This window comes from Agrilus planipennis, unplaced genomic scaffold, assembly GCF_000699045.2.
Source record: "Agrilus planipennis isolate EAB-ADULT unplaced genomic scaffold, Apla_2.0 scaffold130, whole genome shotgun sequence".
NCBI classification, from domain to species: Eukaryota; Metazoa; Arthropoda; class Insecta; order Coleoptera; family Buprestidae; genus Agrilus; species Agrilus planipennis.
Genome location: NW_020438925.1, coordinates 6,131 through 30,566, shown reverse-complemented (window position 1 = coordinate 30,566; position 24,436 = coordinate 6,131). Strand labels below are relative to the sequence as shown.

Genomic DNA, 24,436 nt, shown 5'->3' with positions numbered 1-24,436 from the left:
TTTAAGTTGCGAGAGTGGCTTCGCTCGTCTACGGGATGAAGGGGCTTGATATGGGAGTGGAAGGGAGAAGAAAAAGACAAAACAAAATTATTCATTACTGCTTACTCTCTCGTACTCATTGAAGGGTATGGAGTGACTCAAACTAACCTCATGTAGCGGCTCCTGCGAAGTTACAGTTTGTCGGCTCTGAGCTAAAGTATTGTTTGGGCGTTCGAATTACACTTTCATCCATGGGCTGCATCAAATCAAAGATTTCTAATAGACAGTAACCTTTAATTTTGAAAGCAAAAGGAACCCAAGACAAGGATAAAATGTTAAACAATGGCTTAATGAATCACAATTGGGCACGTTGTAAAACGCAACATGTGTAATAAAATTGTTAACATTAAAGCAATGTGTTTTCCTTTTCAAAATACAGGACGTAGAAATATTCTGCATGCATTATTAAAACGTTTATTATTATGAGGTATTCTATTTTATCTCACATTATTAATTAGTAACTGACTGCATAATTAAGTAAATTCATAGTTTTAGAAAGCATTTTGTACTTACAAAGAATAATGCAACATGTATATGAAAGCATTAATCTTTTATAGTAGCATATTCGTGTAAGCATAATTAATATTGGTTTTGAGTAAATCCTTGCTTTTTTGACCTTTCAAAAAAGGGATAGTTGCCTACTGCATGCGCCTACTCCGACGACTTATAAGGCACGGGACCCTACGGGAGGGGCCCTTTTATTTTAGTAAAAGGCTAACGCCATCAACATCTCCAACATAGTGTATTCAAAACCAGGGCATGAATCCCACTGAGGCAACCATCCGGGTTTTACCCTATGTGAAAAGTTCTAATTGTAATAGCAATCATTTTATAGCAATTCATTAATTTTTAACCCAACGGTTCCATTCCAACGTCGGCAACTTTTTTTGAAGGCAAAATATGAATATTAAAAAGTCGTTTCGGGTCAGTGGTATTTTCATTTTGCAACAGTCTTTTTTGGTGAATAGTATAGTAAATATTATAATATAGTAAAAAAAACGAATAGAACAGAACTATGGAAGTTAATAAGAAATAAGCGAGATAGGTTGGTAGGACACCTTTTCAAGCATGGAGGGCTAGTCAGAGACATATTAAAAACGGAAACAGGAGTTAGGAGGGGTAGAGGTAGACCTAGATTAGATTACTGTTCACAAATATTCAAGAACGTGTTGTGCTTTTTGGGAAAAGGCAAAAATTAGCTCAGAATAGAGTAGAGGTGCGTATCCAACCAGCCTTAGGACTGACGACCTTATGATAATGATGAGATATATATTATTGTGCTCTATTATCAAATGGGTCACTCGGTCCATCAGGTCGTAGGTTGCCGACGACCGCTTTTGGCGATCAAAACTAACCTATGATAACATTTTCCCAGAATGAATTTTAATCGACAATTATTGTTATTTTGCTATTTGCATTTTAATTGGTAAATAGAAATGTATTGGAACCGTTGCGTTGACATCAAAGCCTTTAATAACATCGATCCTGAATCTTCTTCTTTGAAATGTGTTTACACATGTCAATCTACAGTAATATTACAAAGACATAAAGTTTGTAAAGTTGGATGTGGGAGGTTATATCCGAAATTACGTACACAATTTCAAAAATTTTTCGCTAACATGAACCTTCAGGGTGGAAATAGGCTGTATATTATTCCGTTGAAAAGTTAGAAAGTTAGATTAAAAAGGTTAGTCGACGGAATGTTGTATACGTTAATATCTTAGCAAGGACTAGGGTTGCCACCCGTATATTATTATAAAGTATTGTACTCTATTTCGATTATGCGTAACTGTGCGTACGTTATACTTTACAAGACACATAAAGTACGCAAAAATACTTTATTTAAGGCCTTAAGTAAACATCGTAATTTTGTAAGCGATTATTCGAAATTCAGAGTATTTTTACATCAATAATATTGCACAGAAAAATGGCAAGCCATATTTACGGAACAACCTGATTTCCCAAATCTGTTCAAAGTAGTGTCACTTTTGCTGTCCGTTCCGGCCACTTCAGCATTTACAGAAAGAGTATTCTCTGTTATGAACGCAAAGTGGCGGGACGACAGGAATAAAGCTTCATTAAAACTAATTAAAAATGAACTTTTAGTTTACTTAAATCTTTGTTTGCCATGTTTAGAGGCTATTAATGTATTTAAGAGCGACAGCAATTTGTTACTGGCTGCTAGGTGTAACAAAAAATATGTTTTTAAAAACAAAAAATAAAATACTTTATTTTTATGCTGAGTACTTTTTTTTTAACCTTTTAGTCGATAAATACTTTATGTAAAGCCTGAAAAGGTGGCAACCCTAGCAAGGACTTGTCTAACTCTTGAAATGCTTTAGTATCAGCGAATACCCACTAGATGGCGATACATTGTCTGCATTTGAATATTAATTCAGCTTGTTCTTTAAGAACTTCTTCAGTTTCGTCAGTAATTTATCGGGACTACCTGTAGAGCTAATGAAAACAAATAAGATCGAAGTCACGATCCGAGCCCAATGGTAGTTTCGATAATTTTTTGACATAAACGTTCTTTGAGAGACCGTGTCTATCTACTTATATGTGTTTAATCATACCTGTCCTTCTATGTCGTATATATGAGGTTCAAAAACGCTCTCGATCGATTGCAAAATGTCCTCACTAATATCCATTGACCGTGATAAACTTATTAGAAGGTTCAGTGAACATTCGAGTTTGTTACGAGCTGCATTTAACTTCCCTTTTTCGTATTTTAATCTCTTTAGGGACTCGTTGATGTCCTCATAAGTGTCGTCTATCAGTGTCACAAACTGTGATACAGGAGTAGGGTTTTTATCTTTAAACTTTGTAATCAAACGTTTCTCGATTGCTCTATACTGTGCCGCCAACTGGGTCAATAAATCCTAGAAAGTACAACTTTAAAGTGGCTGCAGTTCTTTTGTTCTGTTTACTGCAAGTGGTTCGCAGCGCAAGGCACTTCATAAATTCTTGTGATGTGAACAGTTAACTTGCTTTGTTTTCACTTTATGAAAGAGTCGTTGAAATTATATAGAATTAGTACGATATCAAATGTTGCAGGAACAGGAAGGACCATTTATACAAGCGGCCTCTTGCTAGCATTAAAGTTATATTTTCTCAACTAGAAGAACATTGAAGTATCCTCAAAGATTTCTTATGCAATTACTGTAATAATGAACAGCAAACTGGTATGAGAGCAAAATAAAATTATTAATTCAATACGCGTTGCGCATTAACTTAATGAGAGACACTAAACTTCGCCAAATACAGGAGCACGAATAGCTGAATGTTAGACTAAAGCAAATTATCATTACATAGGCGGAACTGAAAATCATTTCTAAGGAAAAAATCTTCAATTTTTCTCATTTTCACCACTTGTTTAGTACCCAATAGTAAATTCCTTTTATTCTTAGAAAAACTAAATAATAGAGACAGTTATAGATGGAATAAATTGATGATTTTAAGTTAATATTAACAAAATATGTCAAAAAGAAAAGAATCAAGCCAAACTTTTACCAACTGACACCAAGTATGCATTGGTTTATTGGGGAAGGTCGGGTCACGGCGGTTACGCCAACTTTTGAACGTTAACATCACATTGCTTACATCCAATTAGCTTTCATTTGCACGTCAATGAAAGTATTGCTTTTCGATTGATATCATTCGATGTGACATATGATTAGAAACCAATGCGTTGTTTGACCCATTAATTCCACCATCTGTAGTAGCAAATAGTGATAAGCAAAGCAAGATCAAGATCAAAACTGCCATACTCTTGGTCTTCTACTGTTTTGGTCTTGTTAATATAGTCTCGGTCTTGGTCTTGGTTTTACGTGTTAAGTCTTAGTCTTGTTCATTTAATTTTTTTAATAATAATTCTAAACACAAATTTTTCTATTTACGTACACAATAATTGCCTTAAATACTGAAATTTTATATTATACATGCGAGCTTGTCATTAGATTTAAAGAAAATAGTGCCGAAAGTTGTGAGAATTAAGAAAACTAGAGAACTTACCCCACCTTCAATGCATTAGTTGACCCTTCCTTTGACCTTTTAACGAACAAAATATTGCCTACAAGGTACTTGAAAGAAATAAAAAATCATCATCTTCATATGGTCGTCAGTCCTAAGACTGGTTGGACACGCACCTCCACTGTTTCCTATCCTCAGCTAATCTTCTCATTTCCCCAAAACTAGAACAACCCACATCCTGAACTATTTGCGAACAGTAATCTAATCTAGGTCTACCTCTACTCCTCCTAACTTCTGTTTCTGCCTCTAATATGTCTCTGACTAGACCTTCATGCCTGAGAAGGTGTCCTACCAACCTATCTCGCCTATTCTTTATTGACCTCCATAGAGTCCTCTGTTCTCCTACTCTTTCTAATACCTTTTCATTTCCAACCTTCTCTATCCACGGTATCCTCATCATTCGCACCCACCGTCCATGTTTCCCATCCGTACAGCTCCGCACACCAAACATACAACAATCTTTTTCGAATTTCTAAATTAACCGTTCGCAAGCATAAAAATGACTTTATTTATTGACGACGACTCGACCTGCGCTATCCTTTGCTTTATATCCCTACTACTCCTTCCGTCTTTTTCTGACTTCCTAAATATCTAAAATCAGCCACTTCTAATTTTTCGTCTCCTATCTTTATAATTGCTCTTTCCGTACTTTTTCTTCCCTTGCATACCAATATTTTTGTTTTACTTTTATTTATTTTCATACAGTACTGCTTTTTTTAAAGTTATCTCTAACTCCCTACTAAGTGCTAATACTGCTATATCGTCTGCAAATGTAATCTTACTAATCTTTTACCACTGTATATCTATCCCTACAGTTGTACTGTCTTCAATGGTGTTGATCGCGTCTTCGATGTATAGATTAAAAAAATATCGAAAATAAATTAGTTTGCCTCTATATTACAATCATATGTTATTCAGACATAGAAACAAAGAACACTTGGTCCAAGGACATTCTTGTAGATCGCTTTTTTCAAACAGTGGTAATGTTCCTTTTTTTATATTTGGTTTTTGTCTTGCATATTTGGTCTTGGTTTTAGTCTTGCTCTTGTTCATTCGGTCTTGGTTTTAATCTTAGTCTTGTTCGTTCAGTGGTGGTCTTATTCTTGCTAATATACAGCCTGTCAAACCAATTTTGTTCATCACTACTTGCAAATCTGATGATGCTGCTTCTCTTTACAGCTCGCTTTGCGGCTAATTTATTATTTTCAAATTTCAAACTGTATTATTATGGAAGGTAATTTTAGTGAATCAATTTAAATTACAGCAACTCTATACCTACTACGAATAAAGGTCAACCTGTGGCCAAAGTAATTTCCGACATCATTCATTTTAGTTTACATATTTCAATTGTTTTAATGTCGTTTTAATTATTTTAATTAACTTCTGGTGGAAAAAAGAGCAGTGTTGTAGGTTTATCTGAAGAAGACTAGAAATAGGGGTCATAACTTAATCCGAAGTAAATGAGTCTAAAAAGTCACTAAGAAGGGATAGAAAGCGTAACGATTCCCCGCTTGTTGAGCGATTGTGGCAACGCATGCAGGTCATTAATAAATGAACTGACTTCATGCGTTTTATTTTTAAAGGTTGACATTGGTTATTAAGATTAGTTTTTCTTAAAACAATTAAATAAAAAAATAATTACTTTGTTTTCACTTTATGAAAGAGTCGTTGAAATTATATAGAATTAGTACGATATCAAATGTTGCAGGAACAGGAAGGACCATTTATACAAGCGGCCTCTTGCTAGCATTAAAGTTATATTTTCTCAACTAGAAGAACATTGAAGTATCCTCAACGCTACGAAAACCCAGAATTCTGAACTTCACTGTTACTTATATTTACTTTATTAGATTGAAAAACAAAAACTGAATATGAGTGACTTAAAATATAAAACATTTTACTATTAGAAATATTTTATATCCGTGCAGGTCCCAACTGTTCCACCCATGGTTGTCATCAAAATTCTGTTACCGTTTTCTCTTATTATCTAGTAGTGCTATTGAGCAGCATTTCAAAAGGTTACTTACCAGTAATCGTTTAATTTCCTGAACGATTTCAAAATGTTCTCTTGCAAAAGACACTATTGGTTCAACGGGTAATGCTGCCGAATATGTAATAAGGAAACCTGGATCATTATCGTAGAATTGTTTCAAACGTTCTTTCATATAACTGAGGAAAATATTAAGGGAACTAAGAGAATCCGACTGTAAACGATACCTCTGAGACGACTTCGCAAGCAAAATTGTTACCGGCTCTCCACAACCATTTACATTTTTAAATGCAACTGCATTGCTAAATGAAGATAATTTGTTTTCTCCAAGAAAATCTACAAAACGAAGAATATAATAATTGAGATGTAACTTGATCGTAAGAAAACAATAAATTACAAATGTACCTACAATTCTGCACAAGCGAAGGCGTTGACAATAACTTCTAATTCTAGATCCTAGATTTTTTTATTTGTGCCGCATCAACACTACATAGTATAAAACAAAGTCGCTCTCCCGCTGTCTGTCCCTATGTATGCTTAAATCTTTAAAACTACGCAACGGATTTTAATGCGTTTTTTTTAAAGATAGAGTGATTAAAGAGGAACGTTTATGTGTATAATACATGTATAATATAGTAGGGAAACACTGATAATTTTAGAGGTTTGTAAAGCTACAAAATCCTCCGACCGAATTTGCCACTATAATTGATGAAACGCCACTGAATCGGCCGAATTTACAATCGCCAGACCAATTCAGACCCTTCATTTTTAAAAAAAACTGCGGGATGACTGGTCACACTGCTCGCGCGTGTGTGATTAAAATGCATGTATGGTATTTTCGTGAATGTTCAGGTTCTTGGTGATGAGCATTTCAGAAATGTACGGAAAGAAAAATGACCCTGCTATTTCATAGTCCGGGTACCTTTGACTGTCAATGGAATAAGTTCCATGCTGGCACAGTAAAAATTCCTATGCTTTCTAGTAAAGTTTATAAGGTTGTCTTACAAAAATTATTGGACTATCATTAAATTTTGTGAAGACATGTTTGCTGCGCCCACTCCATAGTGATAAGCATGGTATTTTTTCTAAGATTTTTCTCTCCGTGTAGTTCTGAGTCCTGAGTGGTATCAAATAAGAAGTACCTATGTCTATTAGTGCAAAAAATTAAAAAACATCGGTACAGTAAAAGTTCCTTATTCACGGTTTCTTTATTCGCGTTTTCGTTATACGCGGGTGAAAAAATTGCAACCCAGTTCCTCTAATCGTGGTTAAAAATTTCATTATTCGCGGTTGCAATCGGTAAACAGAAAAGGATTCGGTATCATTTATTAGGGGGTTGACCGCAATAGACCGCTCGTGCCTCGTGTGAATTTTTTCGAAAACATGGGTTGCTATTCTAAACATTGTGATTTAACGCTGCGAGATAAATATCTAATTTTTTGTATGGTAACAGACATACTTTCCCACTAACTCGGTACGTTTTTGGTTTTCAATAATATTGTCTATAAAAGCTTTTACAAGTGCTTAAAGTTGGTGCTTCTTGTAGGACACGTATTTTCAATAGATATTAAAAAATTAAAAAATGGCCTTAGACAAACTTTAGAACAAAGCTTTATCTATCTTACAACAAAATTTCAAACCTCTGTCACAAATATTAAACTCGTGATATCTAGAACCGATAAGCATGTTTTTAATCTACGGCGCGTGTACTACTGTATCCTCTTAATGTGTAGGCATCTTTTGAGTATGTACAGTTGATACGTGTCGAAACGGCTTTTATAAAAAATCTAACCAAATAGAAAATAATTTTTCAACGGATTAGTATCTTTTGAGTACTATTGGCTCGTGCCGAGGCCACTTTTATAAAATATGTAACTGAGTGGACTAATTTCAAAATTCAAAACAAGAGAAAATCACTAAATTTTTTAAACTCTTGCTTATAGCTAATTATAACGATTTTATTTTGATACATATTGGTTTTATTTTNCGAGGCCACTTTTATAAAATATGTAACTGAGTGGACTAATTTCAAAATTCAAAACAAGAGAAAATCACTAAATTTTTTAAACTCTTGCTTATAGCTAATTATAACGATTTTATTTTGATACATATTGGTTTTATTTTGGAATCTTAGAACGTATCCCCTATGATTCCATACTAATTACCATTCCATACCCACGGTTTCTGTATTCGCGGCATATTTATGGAACGTATACCCCGCGAATAAAGAGCTTTTACTGTACAACATTAATTCTTTTATAAAAAAGCTAATTTATGCAAATTTTATTTCGATTATATACGAAGCTACAAACTACATATTTAAAAAGATTATAATATCACGCTTTCGTTTAAAATTTTCCTTTTTCTCGCCAAAAAAGAAAATGATATGCTAATGTGACACTTCATGTAGATGCATAGGCACCTAATAAACTCACCTGGGAATAGCCTAGCTAATGGCAAAGCGTCCTTATTCAAATCAAGTGTAATTCTGTTCTCTCCACTTTTCCGAGGCTCGCAAGTTTGAACAGCCATTTTCAAAGGTAACGTCGCTGTCTTTTTCAAAACCCGCGAAAATGTCACGTTGGAAACGCAGGTGATAACGACCATGACTTCCAAACTGACTACTTCTAAAGCTTCTTCAAAAAAAACGTCGCATTCGAAGGAAATCGTTTCTCGAACCTCAGTATAAAATTCAGCTTCTATTGATGTTTTTAAAGGACTCTGCACCTTAACTGCTAACTGTAATTCTTCAAAGGTTACGTGCGGAATTAATTCGACCGATACGTGACACATTAGGTTTGCCTTTTCATTTTCGTCAGTAGATTCTAAATTGTGAGGGTGAATGTTGGTTCGCAAATGGGGATCCACGACCAAATTTATCACCAGGTCTTTTTCTAAAGATGTGGATGTTCTGTTGGCCTCTAAATATTTTCATGTTTAATTACTTTTATTATTTGTACCTATCTATAAAAAAATATGATTGGTTTCAACAACAAATAACAATTTAGAAACAGTTGAGGATTTTAGAAAATACTACAAATGGCGCAGTAAACGCCATCTGTAGCACGATGCTACATTTTAGAATTACGTATTTTTCAACAAGGTCCACTTGTGTGGATATCTACTTGCTGAAAACGAATCCCGGCGTAGCCAACCTCAACGTGATAGGCACGTTAACTTAATCGAATGAAATAATTCGAAGTGGTCTGTATTCTGTCGAAACTGCCAGACGCGGATCGCCATTTCAATCTTTTTGGATCTCATCAGCGCAGACAGACCACTTCGAATTATTTTATTCGATTAAGCTAACGTGCATATCACGTTGAGGTTGGCTGCGCCGGGATTCGTTTTCAGCAAGTAGATATCCACACAAGTGGACCTTGTTGGAGCATACGTAATTGTAAAATGTAGCATCGTGCTGCAGATGGCGTTTACTGCGCCATTTGTAGTATTTTCTAAAACGCACTGTTAAGACAGCAGGTACAAGTTGGTCTGTGTTCTGCCGGAGCTGCCTGCGCCGCGCTGATGAGATCCAAAAAGATCGAAATCGCGTTCCGAGTCTGGCAGTTTCGACAGAATATAGACCACTTCGAATCATTTTAGTTGAGGATTTTGTTTATAGACTTCTTCTCGGGCTGTTCTATCATGCTCCATTAACTTATTTTATTTCAAACAGACACCATCAGTGGTGTAGTTAATCGCTCCAATTCGGAAAGAAACATACTGAAGAATTTTTATCGTAATATTACTTATCTTTCCACATCTTTATGGGAAATATTCATTATTATAATCAGTTACAAGCCAAAAATAGAAAAGTATTTTACTATATGGTAATTGTAAAATTGGTATTGTACATTAATCTGTATATGTATTTTCATGCCTTAAAAGAAAACTTAGGGGTCTTAAAATTAAAAATTTTATATAGAACAGTACCCAATGATCGAGGTAGTACGGTTTAGAAAGAACTTTAAGGCCTGGATTAACAATTTATCGAAACCACCAGATGGGTTTTCCAACTGTTTGGATTCCATCAGCACTCTATAGATAATTTAATTAAACAGTAAATTGCCACCTATGCATTTTTACAACTAACTGTAACATTTCGTGTGCATATTTCATCGGTATTTGTAAGGGGACATACGTGAGAATAGCGCCTGATTTAGGGAAGATGACAAACTGAGGCAACTCAGGAGGCAATTTAATAGGACATCAAAATCGTAATATAATATGATTGAAAATAAAAAACTTGCTGCACAAAGCGCCTAGTATGCAGCGTACGTTGTTCTATCAATTATTAATTTGATTTTAAAATTCCCAGTTGGTTTTCTAACACATTCCAATGGCTCATTTTCAAGAACTTATTGGAAAAAAAATTTTTTTGAAGCGAAGCTTCGACAAACTGAAAATAATTAAAATCTATCTGCGTTCAACAATGAGTCAGGAACATCTATCTGGCCTCGCGATCCTAGCCATTGAAAATAAAACTGTCTTTGAGACGGACTCTGATGAGTTAATAGATTCTTTCGCAGAAAAGAAAGCACGCCGTATATTAATGCTGAAACAAGATTAAAGAGAAATCTTGATTGTCTGTCGGCTTTCCTGGTCACAAATGAAAAAGTTATTAGGTAATAGATAATAAAGAGTGCAAATTTATTAAAGGGTTCTTTTTGTCCAATCCACTAAAAATGCCAACCATTATATATTTGTGAGATTTTTTAACAATTTATTTTAAAAACTGGGGCAGGGGGCGTCAATATCAAGTTTCTGCCGTGAGCTCAGAATGAGGGAGAGGTACAACAAAATCTCGTTTAAAGGGAGCGAAGGATAATTAAAAATCTTACGTCAGCTATTTAATTCGAATAATATTCATTATAATATACAGGCAATAAATAAAATTCATCAATTTTTTTAGAACAAACAGAATAGCTCAAAACCCCAACGCCAAAACACGACACTGTAGTTGTCCGAAGCACTTTTCGGTAACAAAGTAAACCAGTTTACTTCAGTCCCTGAAGAAGGTAACTTTGTTACCGAAAAGTGCTTCGGACAACTACAGTGTCGTGTTTTGGCGTTGGGGTTTTGAGCTATTCTGTTTGTTCTACAACAACCGCCAAAATTTTTCCAATCTTCATATTTCATCAATTTTTGTTTTACTATTTTGGGGTGTCCAATTTTGACATGGTAAATAAGATAAAGGGGGTCCCACCACATCCTTTCAAATCTCACCAAGGATGAAAGGAGTCCAAATTAAAATAAAAATATCCCCCCAACCTACTAATCACTTGGCACAATTAAGTCATTTTTATTTAAAGTTTAATTAGGTGTAAGGCATTTCTAATAATTGGAACAATTTAATTTTCTGCAGCGACTCATGAAACCCTCTGTATATAAGTCAAATGAACATTATCTGTCATAAAACTGATTATTTATTTATTGTTACCTTCGCTAAGTCTACTTCTGATAATTTTGTATAGTCTGTTCAGCTCTTCCTCGGATTTATCTAAGTCCAGTTGTTGATTAGATAACGGTGGTGCAGCGAACAGATGCGGTTCCGTGCCAAGGTATGCGCAATGGTGTTTTCCTTCCTCGCTAAGCATAACCAACGCGCCCTTTATATTAGGGAACGACGCCCTGCTCAAAGCCACCGGCAGGAATGATAATTGTGCCGCCCACAAAAGCGTTGTATTTCCATATACAAGAAGAGTCTTTGTTTCGCTTACAATCAACGACACCACTTTCGCGTCATCCCCTGAGAATATATACACCTACAATTACCTTGTAAGCAATACGAAACGTAATCACTGCAAAATGTGCAAGCACCTCAATTTATATGAACTTGAAATACACATCGCAAACGTGGCAATTTCAAAAGACAATAACTAATTAACAGAGATGTGCAAAATGGTTTTTTAAAAATGTTTAAATACATAATGCAAGTACTTTCTTCTCTCTATTATTTCAGATGTAAAAATAGATTTCCCTTTTGTATTTTAAATGCTAAATGCAAAATACGTATTTCCAAAATAATTTTTTCAAATAAATACTTTTTTGTGGTACCTATTTAATTTTTTACATTGCAGGTCTTTTCTCATTTTTTAAATATTCGAATTTTTCGAGACTAATAGTGATTGCATTATATCACCAGCTGCGTAGATCGAATATGATTCATATTTTTCTATTTGAAGTGATTGAGATACAGTTTTTCTATCTTTATGTTATAATTTGTTTAGTTCAAAAACAAGTAATTCTTCGATACGCTTCCTTATTTACCTTTGTCATCCGTTTTAATTGGAATAAGAGACAATGATGTCAAAATAGTTTCTTTACTATTAAAGATCAGAGTCAAAATAGGGTTGCAAATAATTTTATTGATGTAAAATTAACATCAATCATTTTATATCAAAATATTTACAACCTCATTTTGTTTCCGATCTTTTACACATTGTAATAAGAGAAAGAAATGGAATCTGTAGTTTCTTTAGCTTCGGGTTCATCTAATAAGTGAAGTTTTTCCAATCGTTTTTTAAGAATTTTGGATTATACGCATTTATTAGCACACCACATTATCTTGTAGTTTTCAGTTTTACACAGCTGTCGTATATCAATTCGATATTGCTTTGTGACATTGAACCCGGAAAACAATATCCATTTCCAGAGTTTAGAATCTTTTAGACTCTCTTCAGTTAAAGAATTTTTCAGTAAATATATTTAGTGGGTATATTCCTTTCGGATTGGAAAAACTAAGAGTGACCGGTTTTTCTCTTGAGCGGAGGAGTTCCTGCGGGTAAAACCCTAGGACCTAATTAATTTTCGCAAATGGAATTAGGTTACATGTGGTTGCAAACACATGCTTGGTTGTACAATAAATTTTTGACTATAGAGGCCGAAAAACACGGCTTCACTTGATTTACCCAGTAAAAGAAGGAATAATGCAGATTGTAGATTCTAAACTACTCATTGGTCATAAAAAATTCAAAAAATATTGGTAGCCACTATACTAGGAATTAGCCAAGGTTAATGAAACATGAAAGAAAGTAATAACCTTTACTTTCCTGACTTACCTAAAAGGTATGCACTGAAACATGACGTTGGACATTCCAATCTCTTCATAAAAAGTAATTTCCCCTTCCCATTGCAGCAGTACAAATGTTTGTGACCTAATGCTAAAATAAAATTGTCCCTTTTTTGATGATTTGGCAGTACAACCATGTTGAAAATTTCTTCCCCGGTATTATATACCCACTCTTCTGTCACCTTATTTCCTGAAATATCCTGTTGAGTAGATGCTTCACCAGCGTCCGACAAAGCCTTGTATCTAAAATATAGCCCATCTCTAAGGACAAATTTGCATTGGAATGACTTTTTTTCTTTAATGGAATGGAGCGCGAAAATCGAGTTTTACTCCAGACAAAAGTTTGTCTAGTCGTGGCCCTTATGGCGGTAAGGAATTATCGTAAGTACTTAAACTGAAAATTTCGACTCACGTGAAACATTGTAGCATCCATGTTGATCCGCCAGTTACGAAACAATCATTGTAATCCAAATAAACTAAAGGTCCTGGCAGCAAAAATTTCGGCAAAAAACAGCAGAACGAGAAGCATTCTTGTTCGAAAAATGTAAGCAGTCCGTCTAGCGACTGCACGCAAATAAAGTCTCTATTTGCTGATTTCCCAAAAGGGCCAATTACAAAGTTTGAAGGGGTTCTTCTTAATTTATGTTCGTATATTTGCTTTAAAATATATTGATGCCCTATAATAGTATTATTCGTTGTATAAACATAAAATTACTAAAAACTGATCCAAAAAAGAACTCAAAATATTTCTAAATTTAAAAAATGTCGGCGGTACTATTGATTAAATTTCATTATTAACAAGACATTTTCATTTCAATTATTGTGATATCATTTTTTACTTACCATGATCTGTTTCGCCTGCTTTTGTTACAAAACTACAAACTTTTACTGTTTTAGAATGTAACGTGGCTATTTGAATTTTCTGCGATCCCCTAATACCAATTCAGCTTTAAATTAGTTTATTGAAATAATTAAATTTATACCTACGACACTAGTTTTCCAACATCTACTTGTATTATAGCACTTTGTAAGTCTTTTTCTAATAATAAATCTGTCGGCTTAAATTCTTGTAAAACACCCCTATCATCAATTTCTGTGCCAGATTTAAATATCCTTAAGACTCCGATATGGCTACCTGTTATTATCAAATCGTACTGTTCATTTAATCGCGAAATTTTTAAAGAATTTTGATCGAATGTTTCTTCATTATCGCAAAAAGTTGTCCAAAATTCAATAGCCTGAAAAAGGGACATATTTCTACCTTTGTTTGAACACCTTTAAAACAAAACTGAAGGCCGCAGCAACCTAAACTCCTTGGTTAGAAAAAATATTGATTATTTTTGACTGTAAACAAACATTAAATGAAAGTGGTTTTCATGACAATGAAATTCTGCTAATGGGACGGACATGTATTTACGAGATAAAATCGTTTAATTAAAATAAGAATTTATTGCCAATTATGCTTAAAATTATGAAGATAGAGTATTAATTTTCATTTGCCCGTGGTTTCTAATGGGCAAATTTTTAGAATTATGCTCTTATCGTTAGAATATTATATGAACTACTTTTTTATGGGTTTATTCTTATTATTTACAGTAGCGGTAGTATAAATCTAAAAAAACAATAGTTGTTCACATTATCGATATGTTCACATTAACGAATGTTATATTTAATCTAAACGTATAAAAAAAGTCCTGAGCCTCACTGACTCATTTACTCATTAATGCCTAGGCTGAACCCTTAGACCAACAGAGATTTCCTTATGAAGGATACAAGGAATAATGGAAAAAATTGCCTAAGTTTGTATGGAACATTATTGTTTGTAGTCAGATTTACTTGAAACTTGATCTTAATGCTCTTTCGTGTTTAAGAAATTCTACTTTTGAAGGGGTGAAAAGGATTATTCTCAGCGAGGCGGAGTTACAGCTAGTATGTAATAATAAACATATACAATTAGCAAAATAAATATACCTACATAAAAATATAAAGCGCTAATACATATACTTATCAAAAAAAAAGCAAACAATTCATATGATTACTCATTGTTCAAAATTTGTAGAACCCAGATAACACGACCTATATAAAGTGAATGTACAAATAAAACAGCATCTCTCCTGCTAATACGACTGGGGATGTATCAGTTATATCAGGGATTTAAGACAATGGGGAAATTTAGATTGTTAGGTATGCCTTGTTCACATCATTGAGGGCCTACTCTATTAGTATATAAAAACATTAGTTTGTGTAGTAAATAAGATACCTTCTTAAAATCATTACAATCACTTTGAAATATTTTTCTTTAATTATTTCTTCAGCACATTATATTATTCGAGATTTGATTTTCTTTTTTAGTGTAATCAAAAATGCACTTAAAATGCGAAAATATATAGTCATTGTATTTATTTATTCAACAATTCACAAATGAGTTGGGTAATGCTACATATTATACAGTAATCAATAATAATCTAAAGGAGTAAATAGTGTCTATTAAACAAATTTATATATGGTAAAAGAAATATTCCTAGTCTAAGCAATAAAATTACTAAAAATATTCCTAATATCACAAAAAATACTTCATTTTCTATAATAACAGCACTATCAAACACTATAAATTAAGCAATTGTTAGTTTCTTAAATTTTGGCATAAAAATAGAAAATATATAACATTTTTGAACTTTTATCACATTGTTATTATATCAGCAAATCAGAAAAGAATATTTCCGAGAACAAACGTTTTTTAAAAACTAAAAAACAGAATATATTTAAAAGTTAAACAATATTCATATATATTCCCTTGAAAAACCACTATAACAAAATAAATGTGATAATAAACCATTTGCTATCTAACTATAAACTTCCAATTTTACAATTTATTACCATCTGTAGCACGATGCTACATTTTAGAATTACGTATGCTCCAACAAGGTCCACTTGTGTGGATATCTACTTGCTGAAAACGAATCCCGGCGTAGCCAACCTCAACNATAAAAAAAAAAATTAATGATATAAATTATGTGGACTCAGTAGACAATGCTACATAAATAATGGAAAATTAGATAACGAAGGAAAAACGAAAAAGAAATAACATAATAAAAGTCTCATAAGATACATTCACCACCTTTTACAAAAGGCAAGGAAATTTTGAAATATATCCTCATATGTCAGCAGATACTGTGCGAGACGGTGGTTTCAAAATCTGAAACAAAAAAGAAATATAGTTGTTTTGTGGCAAAAACGATAAATAATTACATCTGACTTATTTAACCTTCAGTGTAGCAAAACAATTGTCATTTCAGATATATACCTACTTATGTTAAATACATACTGTAAAGATATATCTACATTCTTATATTTAAAGTAATTTCCTATTTAAATTACTTGATATAGTTCAACAAATAGTTTAAATTAAAATTTTACCTTTTTGTATGGTAGGTTCGAATTAACAGGTGGTAAATTAACCATTGTACAGGAAGATATATCATATACTAAATTAGCATTGGACAGTTTCATGCATTCTTCTAAAGTCTTAATAAAAGTATCACATGTGGCTGTTAGAAGACTCGTTGCCTCATCAATTCTCTATAATTTTAATTGAATTTAAAGGGTTTTATAATGAAGAAAATAGCATCAAATAGATACCTCTATTTCTGGGCCTTCCTTGGCATTAGCAGCAGTTTTTACCATATGAACTTGTTGCATCAGTAAGTCACAATAGAGACGAAGTTCTGATCTTTTTGTCTTTAGAGTATCAGGGCTTGTTTCTGGGATTAAAGCAAGATAAAATAAAAGACCTCAAACCTAAAAACTATGTTACCATTTTCCTTGCCATTCCTACTTTGGACACATGCTTTAGCAGTCCCCAAGGCTACAAGCCACTGTTGTCTTTCTTGTGAAGTGGCAGCTTTCAAATACAAATGTTGTTCACCTGGTATATTAAGATCTAATCTCGTTGGATCTAATGAATCAACTAAAACAGTCAAAATGCAATTATCTCTGTTTTAACCATTTTCAACTCATGTACCATTAATTTCACAAGCAGATACTTTAATTGAACCTTTGCATCCCTTATCTAGATCTTCCTGAGACTTATAATATGACAAAATTCCATTTTCTAGCACAAACCAACGAGTTTGCCAACCTAGAAAAAGCACCTTCTTTTCTTTTGTAATCAGCCATAAAAAAATGTAACATACCATTCCAATAGTTCGTCCATTTCCACAAAACTCCCTCCATGAAGTTTAAAATATATTTAAATCATCAAATTTAAATTCTATTCCATATATAAACAAATCAATTAAGTCATTGTAATTGGAATTTCCACTTGCTTCAATATTGAAAGAGCTGAAATAAATAATCAAGATACAAATAATAATGAACAACTAAAAGGAAAAATAAAAAACAATACTTGTTTATTTTATTAATAATTACAAAAAATATACCTTTAAAATTATGTTGAAAAAGTAACTTGCAGAAAAAGAATTTTATTTTAAACACGTCGATAATGTCTACATACGTTGTGCGGTTGTGTCAAAGTTAAACGTCAGTCACGCCAGGTTTGAAAAATGTAAACAATAGTTTCCGATGTTGCACGTTTTCAGTATAACTATTTAATAGTTTAAATTCATTTATTCAGTTGTATTAATTCTTACATTAGATTATAACATATTACCATGACAGACATATGTACAATTGCTCTGTTGCTGAAATTTATAATAATTTCTAACTTTAATTTTAAAATGTTTTTGGCCCATTTGGTGTTTTTACAAATTATGATTGTAAAATGGTATCGAATGGCAACCATGTATAATTGTTCAGTTTCTATTCATCTATGGTTTCTATTGTTGTGCAGTTAGCAGCTGTTGGTACCAAAACATAACCTAGTGGGTGTGGTTCGTATTTGTCTAATTAATGTTGCTAAATATTATGACTAATAACAGTTAAAAACATAGTTATCTTATCAAAATGAGAAGTTTAATTCTTTTATCATTTCTATCCTTCTTGATTCAAGTGCATTTATGTAAGTGAATAAACAAATAATAAGTTCATAACCCTATTTTTAAGTATTTTAAAATATTCCTTTAAGCTGGAGCCCTCGAATGTTACGTTTGCCATAATCAGGAAGCAAATAATGAAAAATGTTTGAACACAATTAAAACCTGTGAGTATGGGGAAGATGTATGCTTGACTGAAATTAAATGGGGTAGTACACCTTACTGGCAGCAAGGAGCTTTAAAGCAGTTTTATGTATCAAAAAGGTGTTCTACAAAAGCCAAATGCGAAAAGCACCGTAAAGCTAACATGCAATACTGTACCCGAATTTGGTATGAAGATTGGAAATGCTCTGAATGCTGTAAAGGGGATAGATGTAATTACTATGTCATAGTATGTACTTCCTTCTTTTGTATTGCTTTAATAAGGTTTTACTTACTTATCGTGAAAACTTAATTCACATATTTTTTTCAGTCTACAGCTCCCAAAAGTGTTCCAATTATGTTTCTAAGGGCAACTTTGACTTCCTTAATAAGCATGATAATTTTTAACAAAGTATTTTAGGGAATGATAAACTTTTAATTTAAAACATGTAATTTTATTTTACTATACTATAGTACTCTTTTTAAATTGTACGTAATTGTATGTAATTTTAAAGTGAGTAGCAAGTGTACTTTTCAAATTTGGATTTCACACAGTTCGTCTCGTTCTGTTCAGTATTTATAAAGGAATTTATTGTGATTATTTGGTAAATGAACTTGCTTTTATTGCAACAGTTATGAGTTGTAAAATTTTGTATGTTCATGTAATTTTTATTTAATATGATAATTTATTAGAAGTTCTAGTTGACCATTGTTATCATAGATATTTTTTACATTGTAAGTGTAAACGCACTCCGTCCAATTATTTTATTACACACATTGTGCCTGTAAAAATCGTACAAATATAATAAACCGTTTTGTATATTTTTTACAATTAGTTTATTTTTTTTTGTTATTAAAATTTCTCATTACATCTGCTGTAAATCTATTGTTAAATATAGGGAGGATAAAACTTCTCAAAAATTGACAAGTACAATAATTGTAAATAATAGTGATGAAAATGAGAAGGCAGATGAAGATGAATTTTTGTTGCATCCGTCTTCTTTACAGCAATATATACAGAAGTATTCTGGTTTGTCTCTGTCACATTTGTTGAGTTTTATAGTGTTGGTGTTTATACCAATATCTTCGAAATCACAAGGACCTAAACCACATTTTCTCTCAACACGCAATCCGTTTGTTGCTGCAACCATAAAGTCGATTTAATAATGTATGTATTATTTCTCATGATTACAATTTTTGTCATAAATACAGTAGACTCTTGGTAATGTGAATATGCCTTAATAGAAATCCAAATATGACCACAATATTAAATTACAGTAGGCTACCGTATACTGTAAACAACCTAAACTTTCGCTTGAAGAAACAAATATCCGTTAGCCATAAAAATCAATATTTTGCCGTTGCTGTTACACAATTGCTGTAAATGGCCGATATGTTTGGTATTTCCTCAGTGGCAAGTTAGCAGTTATCAATCAAAATATCTTTCTCATTATAAGAAGTCGTTTATGATTCAAGAAGGTAGTGAACAAAGTGTTACCAAAAAGTGGTACCGCAAGATTTACAATTTATAAAATAAAACAAAAAAGGAAACTAATTTCGAAAGTTATAAGAAATTTAGTAAACGAAATAAAAATTTTATCGCGCGTGGCGAAATAATTAAACAACAAGCAAAATTAATTCAACAATGTTTTATTAAATGATTTGAAATTTGCTTTTTAATAATTGTTTGGGAAAAATTATCCTATCAACCTGAACTGTTTTCTAATAAATTGGTATCGTTAATTTTTATATGTTTATTTTGTTAAATATAGATGTTTATTACATATATAAATAATACGTTAAAAAAAATCGATATGTAAACATTCAGTTTTTTCTGCTCAAACTCTTGTGCGTTTAAGACTGTAAGTTAGTATTTACGTTTTTATGATGAAATACTTTTTAACTCTTTACTTTTAGAATTTTGTGTTTTTTTTTTCTGGAGTATATTTTCATATTTCGTTTAATATAGGTGTCTAAGTACCTGTTTTCGATGTTGAAGTGACACATCTATCAGAAACTGTTGTACATGGCTTTAAATCTTTAGATGAGCATTCTTCATTTTCTTGAGTTCTATTACATTGATAACACGATAAAGCTTTTTCAGCGTTATCTGCAAAAAAACATTATTCACGTAATAATGATTTTTTATTAAAGATGCAAATTTAAATTTTATATCACTTAAACAAAAAAAAATTAAAAGTAATAACAAAAAATTGAATTCTTGAAGCTTTTAAACACACTAGTAACTTTCGCAGTAAAACACACAACACTCTGAAGTTATTATAAAAATATTTTAATTCAATTAAAAATTGCTATGACAAGTTATACTTAGAAACTACGTAAGTACAATCAAATTTTTGAAATAACTGTATTTTTTTCGTCCTTACTTGGGTAATATGACAAAATGATTAGAACTATTACCAACAAAAAACTACCATCTCGATTCATTGTTAATATCGACATTAAGCATCCCTCCTTTCACATAGCGAAGGGTGTTTAAAGCGCAGCATCCAATCCAACATCAGACTAGCGCATTGGATATGGTTTCCCAGCATTGATGTCATCCGGGAAATTCGTTTCATTATTTAATCGGAAATATAACTTCCCGTATCGGCAAAGCTATCAATTTTTTATTCCGGCATCGTTTCGACATTAAGCCGATACGTGGCTATGAAAATAAGCAATTGGATAAAAAAAAATAATTAAGTTTTTTTAAATTTATTCATTTATAAATTAGGAAATTTACTTTTTCTTTAAATATAGATTTACAAATTAATCATAGACTTTGTAAATAAAACTTTTTACTTACTATGATTTAACTGTTACAATGTTAAAAATATATATTTATTTTCCTTGCGTTACTTCAACTTTTCTCTGCTTAGGGTCTACTCATTATAAATTAGTCATACCTTGAAACAGGGTTGGAAAAAATACTACAGGTAAATCTGAAATTGTTTATTCTTTTGTAACTGAAATTGGAATACTACAAAAAAGTACCAAGCAGTGGGTACCCTAGAGTAATAGTATGGAGTATATATATTTTAAGAGCAATTATTTTCTTCAGAAAACAACTAAGAAACGGAAGACAACGGTAAAAATAAAATTACATGAAAATCAAAATAATAAATTAATCAAAACAACAGCTTCAAACTGAAAGTGATCATAAATCACAATTGAATTTCTAAAAATATTATAAATAAATTAAACAAAATTGCTCATACAATGTAATTACGTTATACATATATCTGTGCTTTGGAGACACGTCAAAATGTATTGAAAATATAACGAAATTGATATTTTTAAGAGAAAGTTTTTACACAAATTGAAATAAGATTTACATTATAAAAACAATTTTTTTTTTTAATTAAAGTTCGTCCCTTAGTAATGTGTATCGGTTTTTCGACGGTCCTAACTTTTTAAATGTACTTTCGGGTGGCGTGGTGACTTTTCTTATCACATTTCCTGACTCTGCTTCGTCATCAGGCCCATAATGAAATTCGCGATGTAATTTACCCGAATACAGATCCTGAATAAATGCTTTTAATTTACCAGGCACTGTCATATCCTCGAATTTTGGGAATAAATACATATGCCGAAAACTATCGATAGCTATAAGAGGTAAATCACTTTCACTTTTACCTAAGTGATGTAAAGGATGTGCAAACTTTCTACCGTCGGCTGTCAAGAAGTTAATATTTTCTGTAACAAAAATATTTAAGTTATAGTGTTCCGTTTCTTCTCCTTTAGTTTATAATAATAATAAGAAATCAGAGTCAAATAGGGGCAAAAAAAAATTGTTATAGTAAAACCAACACCAACATTTTACATTTTACTACAATAAAACGTTTTGCCCCTATTTTGCTCGGATCTCTTATTACTATTTATGTTACAGTTTATGTATAGTTATAGATATAGTTCAGATAAAAAATCTCATAAAAGTATTGAACGTAAGGAATGAATACAAATTGAGTTGTTGAAGAAATTATAATAGCAAAGTGTTCAACCCAATTTCGAATTCATTCATTGACTTTAATTTGTCCAAATGTCTATGAAAAAATGTACTGCATCACGTACATGAATGATGGCAGATGAGAACAAAATCCAGACTTAAGTTTAAAAAAAACGACTGTTTCACTGTTATTAAAAGCTCAATATATCAATAGTATTAAAATTAGGTAAATAATTACCGTTGACCAGCTTATTCAACAATTTATAATCACCTCATTAGAAAAATTATACACAGTTAACATTAAGTAGTTTGGTTATAATGACTATTTACTTTACTCGTTTGTAAACATTAAGTTTTTTATACTTCATAAAACTAATTTTACGCTACTTAAAAAATCTATTGTTTCTAATAATGTTTACTTATTGCTTGCTCCTTGCCACGAAAAAACAAAATTCAATTAAAAAAAACAATTTTATATAATTTTCTATTAAAAATACATACTAACACAAATTACTCCGACTAAATTTTATCACTTTTTTTATTATAACTAAAATGTGCTACATCTATTATTTACATGCAAAAATGGAATTTGCATAATGCACATGACTTTCTATTAGAGATGACACATTTTGTTGGGCTTAAACTTTCTAATTTTATTTGAGCCACAAATTAACATATTTTCAATTCTCCACTTTCAGCATAATACTTTTCTAATTAATTGCACTCTCATTTAACACAACAGACCATTCATTAATTACTACAGGGAAAGGCAAAAGTGCATGTTTAAGTAATCATGGAATTCATAAAGTTCATCTTTTTAAACATCAGCAAAACAAAACTTACGTTTTTCACTTAGAAGTTCTTTCTGCACAACTTCATTGTACTTTTTTATTGATTCATCATCTCCTGGTTTGTGAAAGAGAATCAAAAAGGGAAGGCCTTCTTCAGTTAATTCCTCAGCATTTTCAAATGTTATTTCTCTCACCAATGGAACACACTTATCTTGAGCCCAAATATGTAGCTCATCAAAAATGTTTACATTTCCTGTATAAGTTTCATCAGTATCAACAGATCTTTTTTTATCAGGCCTAAAAACTATTACAGGTTGACCTGCAGGATGCATATTTAAGGATGCTTCCCCAAAACCTACATAAAATATGCAGTCATCTTTTAAATTTGATGCAACACGTCTAAATATGTTATATTCAGGTTGATCTCTTCTATCAAAGTATCCTGTGGAAAAAAGATACTGTAAATCAGTTTAAAAATATTAATTAATATACAATAAAACATACCTATAATTAGCCTTTTATCAGTATCTATTGAAGTAAGCTCCTTAAGATGTGCAAACTCTTTGACAGGGTCTTCTAGCTGCTTTTTAATGAATGTTACAAATGCCTCTGTAGATCTCTGACCTCTATACTCTCGTTTAGCTGGCTGACCATTTCTTATTATTTTTAAAGTTGGATATTTTGTGATGTGAAACCTTGTAGCCACTTCATTTTCCTTATCACAATCTACTTTACCTAGCACAACTCTTCCTGCTTCAGGAAACTCTTCTTTTATTTTATCAGCTGCCTCATCAAAGACAGGCATCAAAATGTTACTAAATCTACACCACTCTGCATAGAAATTTATAAACACTAATTCATTAGAAGCTGAAACAAACACCGTTGTTATTCATATATCTAGGAAGATTATATTGTATTTCAATAATACCTAGAGTCATATCAATATTTGATTGAAGCAACTGCACTGCTTCNTATATTTTAATACATAATATTTAAAATGAAACTAACATTAAATTAGTTTAACAGGTTGCCATTTAAACACATTAAATGAACGAGAAGACAAAAAAGGATTTGAAACCTGGACAATTGTAGGAAATGTATGCAGTCCAATTTACACTATGTAAGGTTGCAATGCAATGCTCTGTCAGTCTGTTATATGACTTATTTCACCATCAGTGGTATTGTTTTTCTTTTTATAAACATCTATTATCGGAGGCACTTCCCTGATATCTACAGTTAGGAGTAAAAAAGCACCATATAGTCATTCACTAGGTAAGCGATTATTATTCCATTATTTTCAATTTAGTTTTCATAATTTGCCATCTCTGGCATCTTTGGTTTTACTTCTAACACTTAATCATTGCCCACATCATAAATTGACGTTATGATGCATTTATGGGCTTTCTTTTTTACAATTATCTATTATTCACA

At 32.1% G+C, this 24,436-nt stretch overlaps 4 protein-coding genes across 4 annotated transcripts in view; 1 reads left to right on the top strand and 3 right to left on the bottom strand.

Annotated features, from left to right (window-relative positions):
- Positions 1-14,505, bottom strand: part of LOC108736522 (protein PTHB1) — a 15,845-nt gene extending 1,340 nt beyond the window's left edge. Inside the window, exons 1-8 of the mRNA XM_018468977.1 lie at positions 14,121-14,505; positions 13,977-14,065; positions 13,546-13,810; positions 13,123-13,376; positions 11,502-11,810; positions 8,497-8,982; positions 6,099-6,397; positions 2,616-2,921 (exon numbers count right to left, since the gene is read on the bottom strand). Coding sequence (XP_018324479.1) covers positions 2,616-2,921; positions 6,099-6,397; positions 8,497-8,982; positions 11,502-11,810; positions 13,123-13,376; positions 13,546-13,810; positions 13,977-14,065; positions 14,121-14,386 — 2,274 coding nt within the window. The 5' untranslated portion in view covers positions 14,387-14,505. The remainder of the gene's footprint in view (positions 1-2,615; positions 2,922-6,098; positions 6,398-8,496; positions 8,983-11,501; positions 11,811-13,122; positions 13,377-13,545; positions 13,811-13,976; positions 14,066-14,120) is intronic.
- Positions 14,506-16,123: 1,618 nt separating this feature from the next.
- On the bottom strand, positions 16,124-17,681 carry LOC108736535 (pleckstrin homology domain-containing family A member 3-like). The gene is made up of 7 exons (XM_018468997.2): positions 17,573-17,681; positions 17,327-17,474; positions 17,155-17,271; positions 16,948-17,100; positions 16,773-16,894; positions 16,551-16,712; positions 16,124-16,329 (listed from the first exon to the last, which is right to left on the bottom strand). Exons 2-7 carry the CDS (start codon positions 17,364-17,366, stop codon positions 16,288-16,290), a joined length of 636 nt encoding a protein of 211 aa, XP_018324499.1. The 5' UTR covers positions 17,367-17,474; positions 17,573-17,681; the 3' UTR covers positions 16,124-16,287.
- Positions 17,682-17,967: 286 nt separating this feature from the next.
- LOC108736538 lies at positions 17,968-19,097 on the top strand. Its single transcript, XM_018469000.2, has 3 exons — positions 17,968-18,150; positions 18,217-18,515; positions 18,597-19,097. The coding sequence occupies exons 1-3, from the start codon at positions 18,096-18,098 to the stop codon at positions 18,684-18,686; spliced, it is 444 nt and encodes a 147-aa protein (XP_018324502.1). The 5' UTR covers positions 17,968-18,095; the 3' UTR covers positions 18,687-19,097.
- A 2,416-nt stretch (positions 19,098-21,513) lies between these two features.
- On the bottom strand, positions 21,514-23,979 carry LOC108736519 (endoplasmic reticulum resident protein 44-like; the record flags this gene model as incomplete). Its single annotated transcript, XM_025974003.1, has 4 exons — positions 21,514-21,964; positions 23,058-23,447; positions 23,510-23,872; positions 23,934-23,979. Coding segments are annotated over 4 exons (1,134 nt in total), but the record flags the coding sequence as incomplete, so codon positions are not given.
- Between the last annotated feature and the right edge of the window lie 457 nt (positions 23,980-24,436).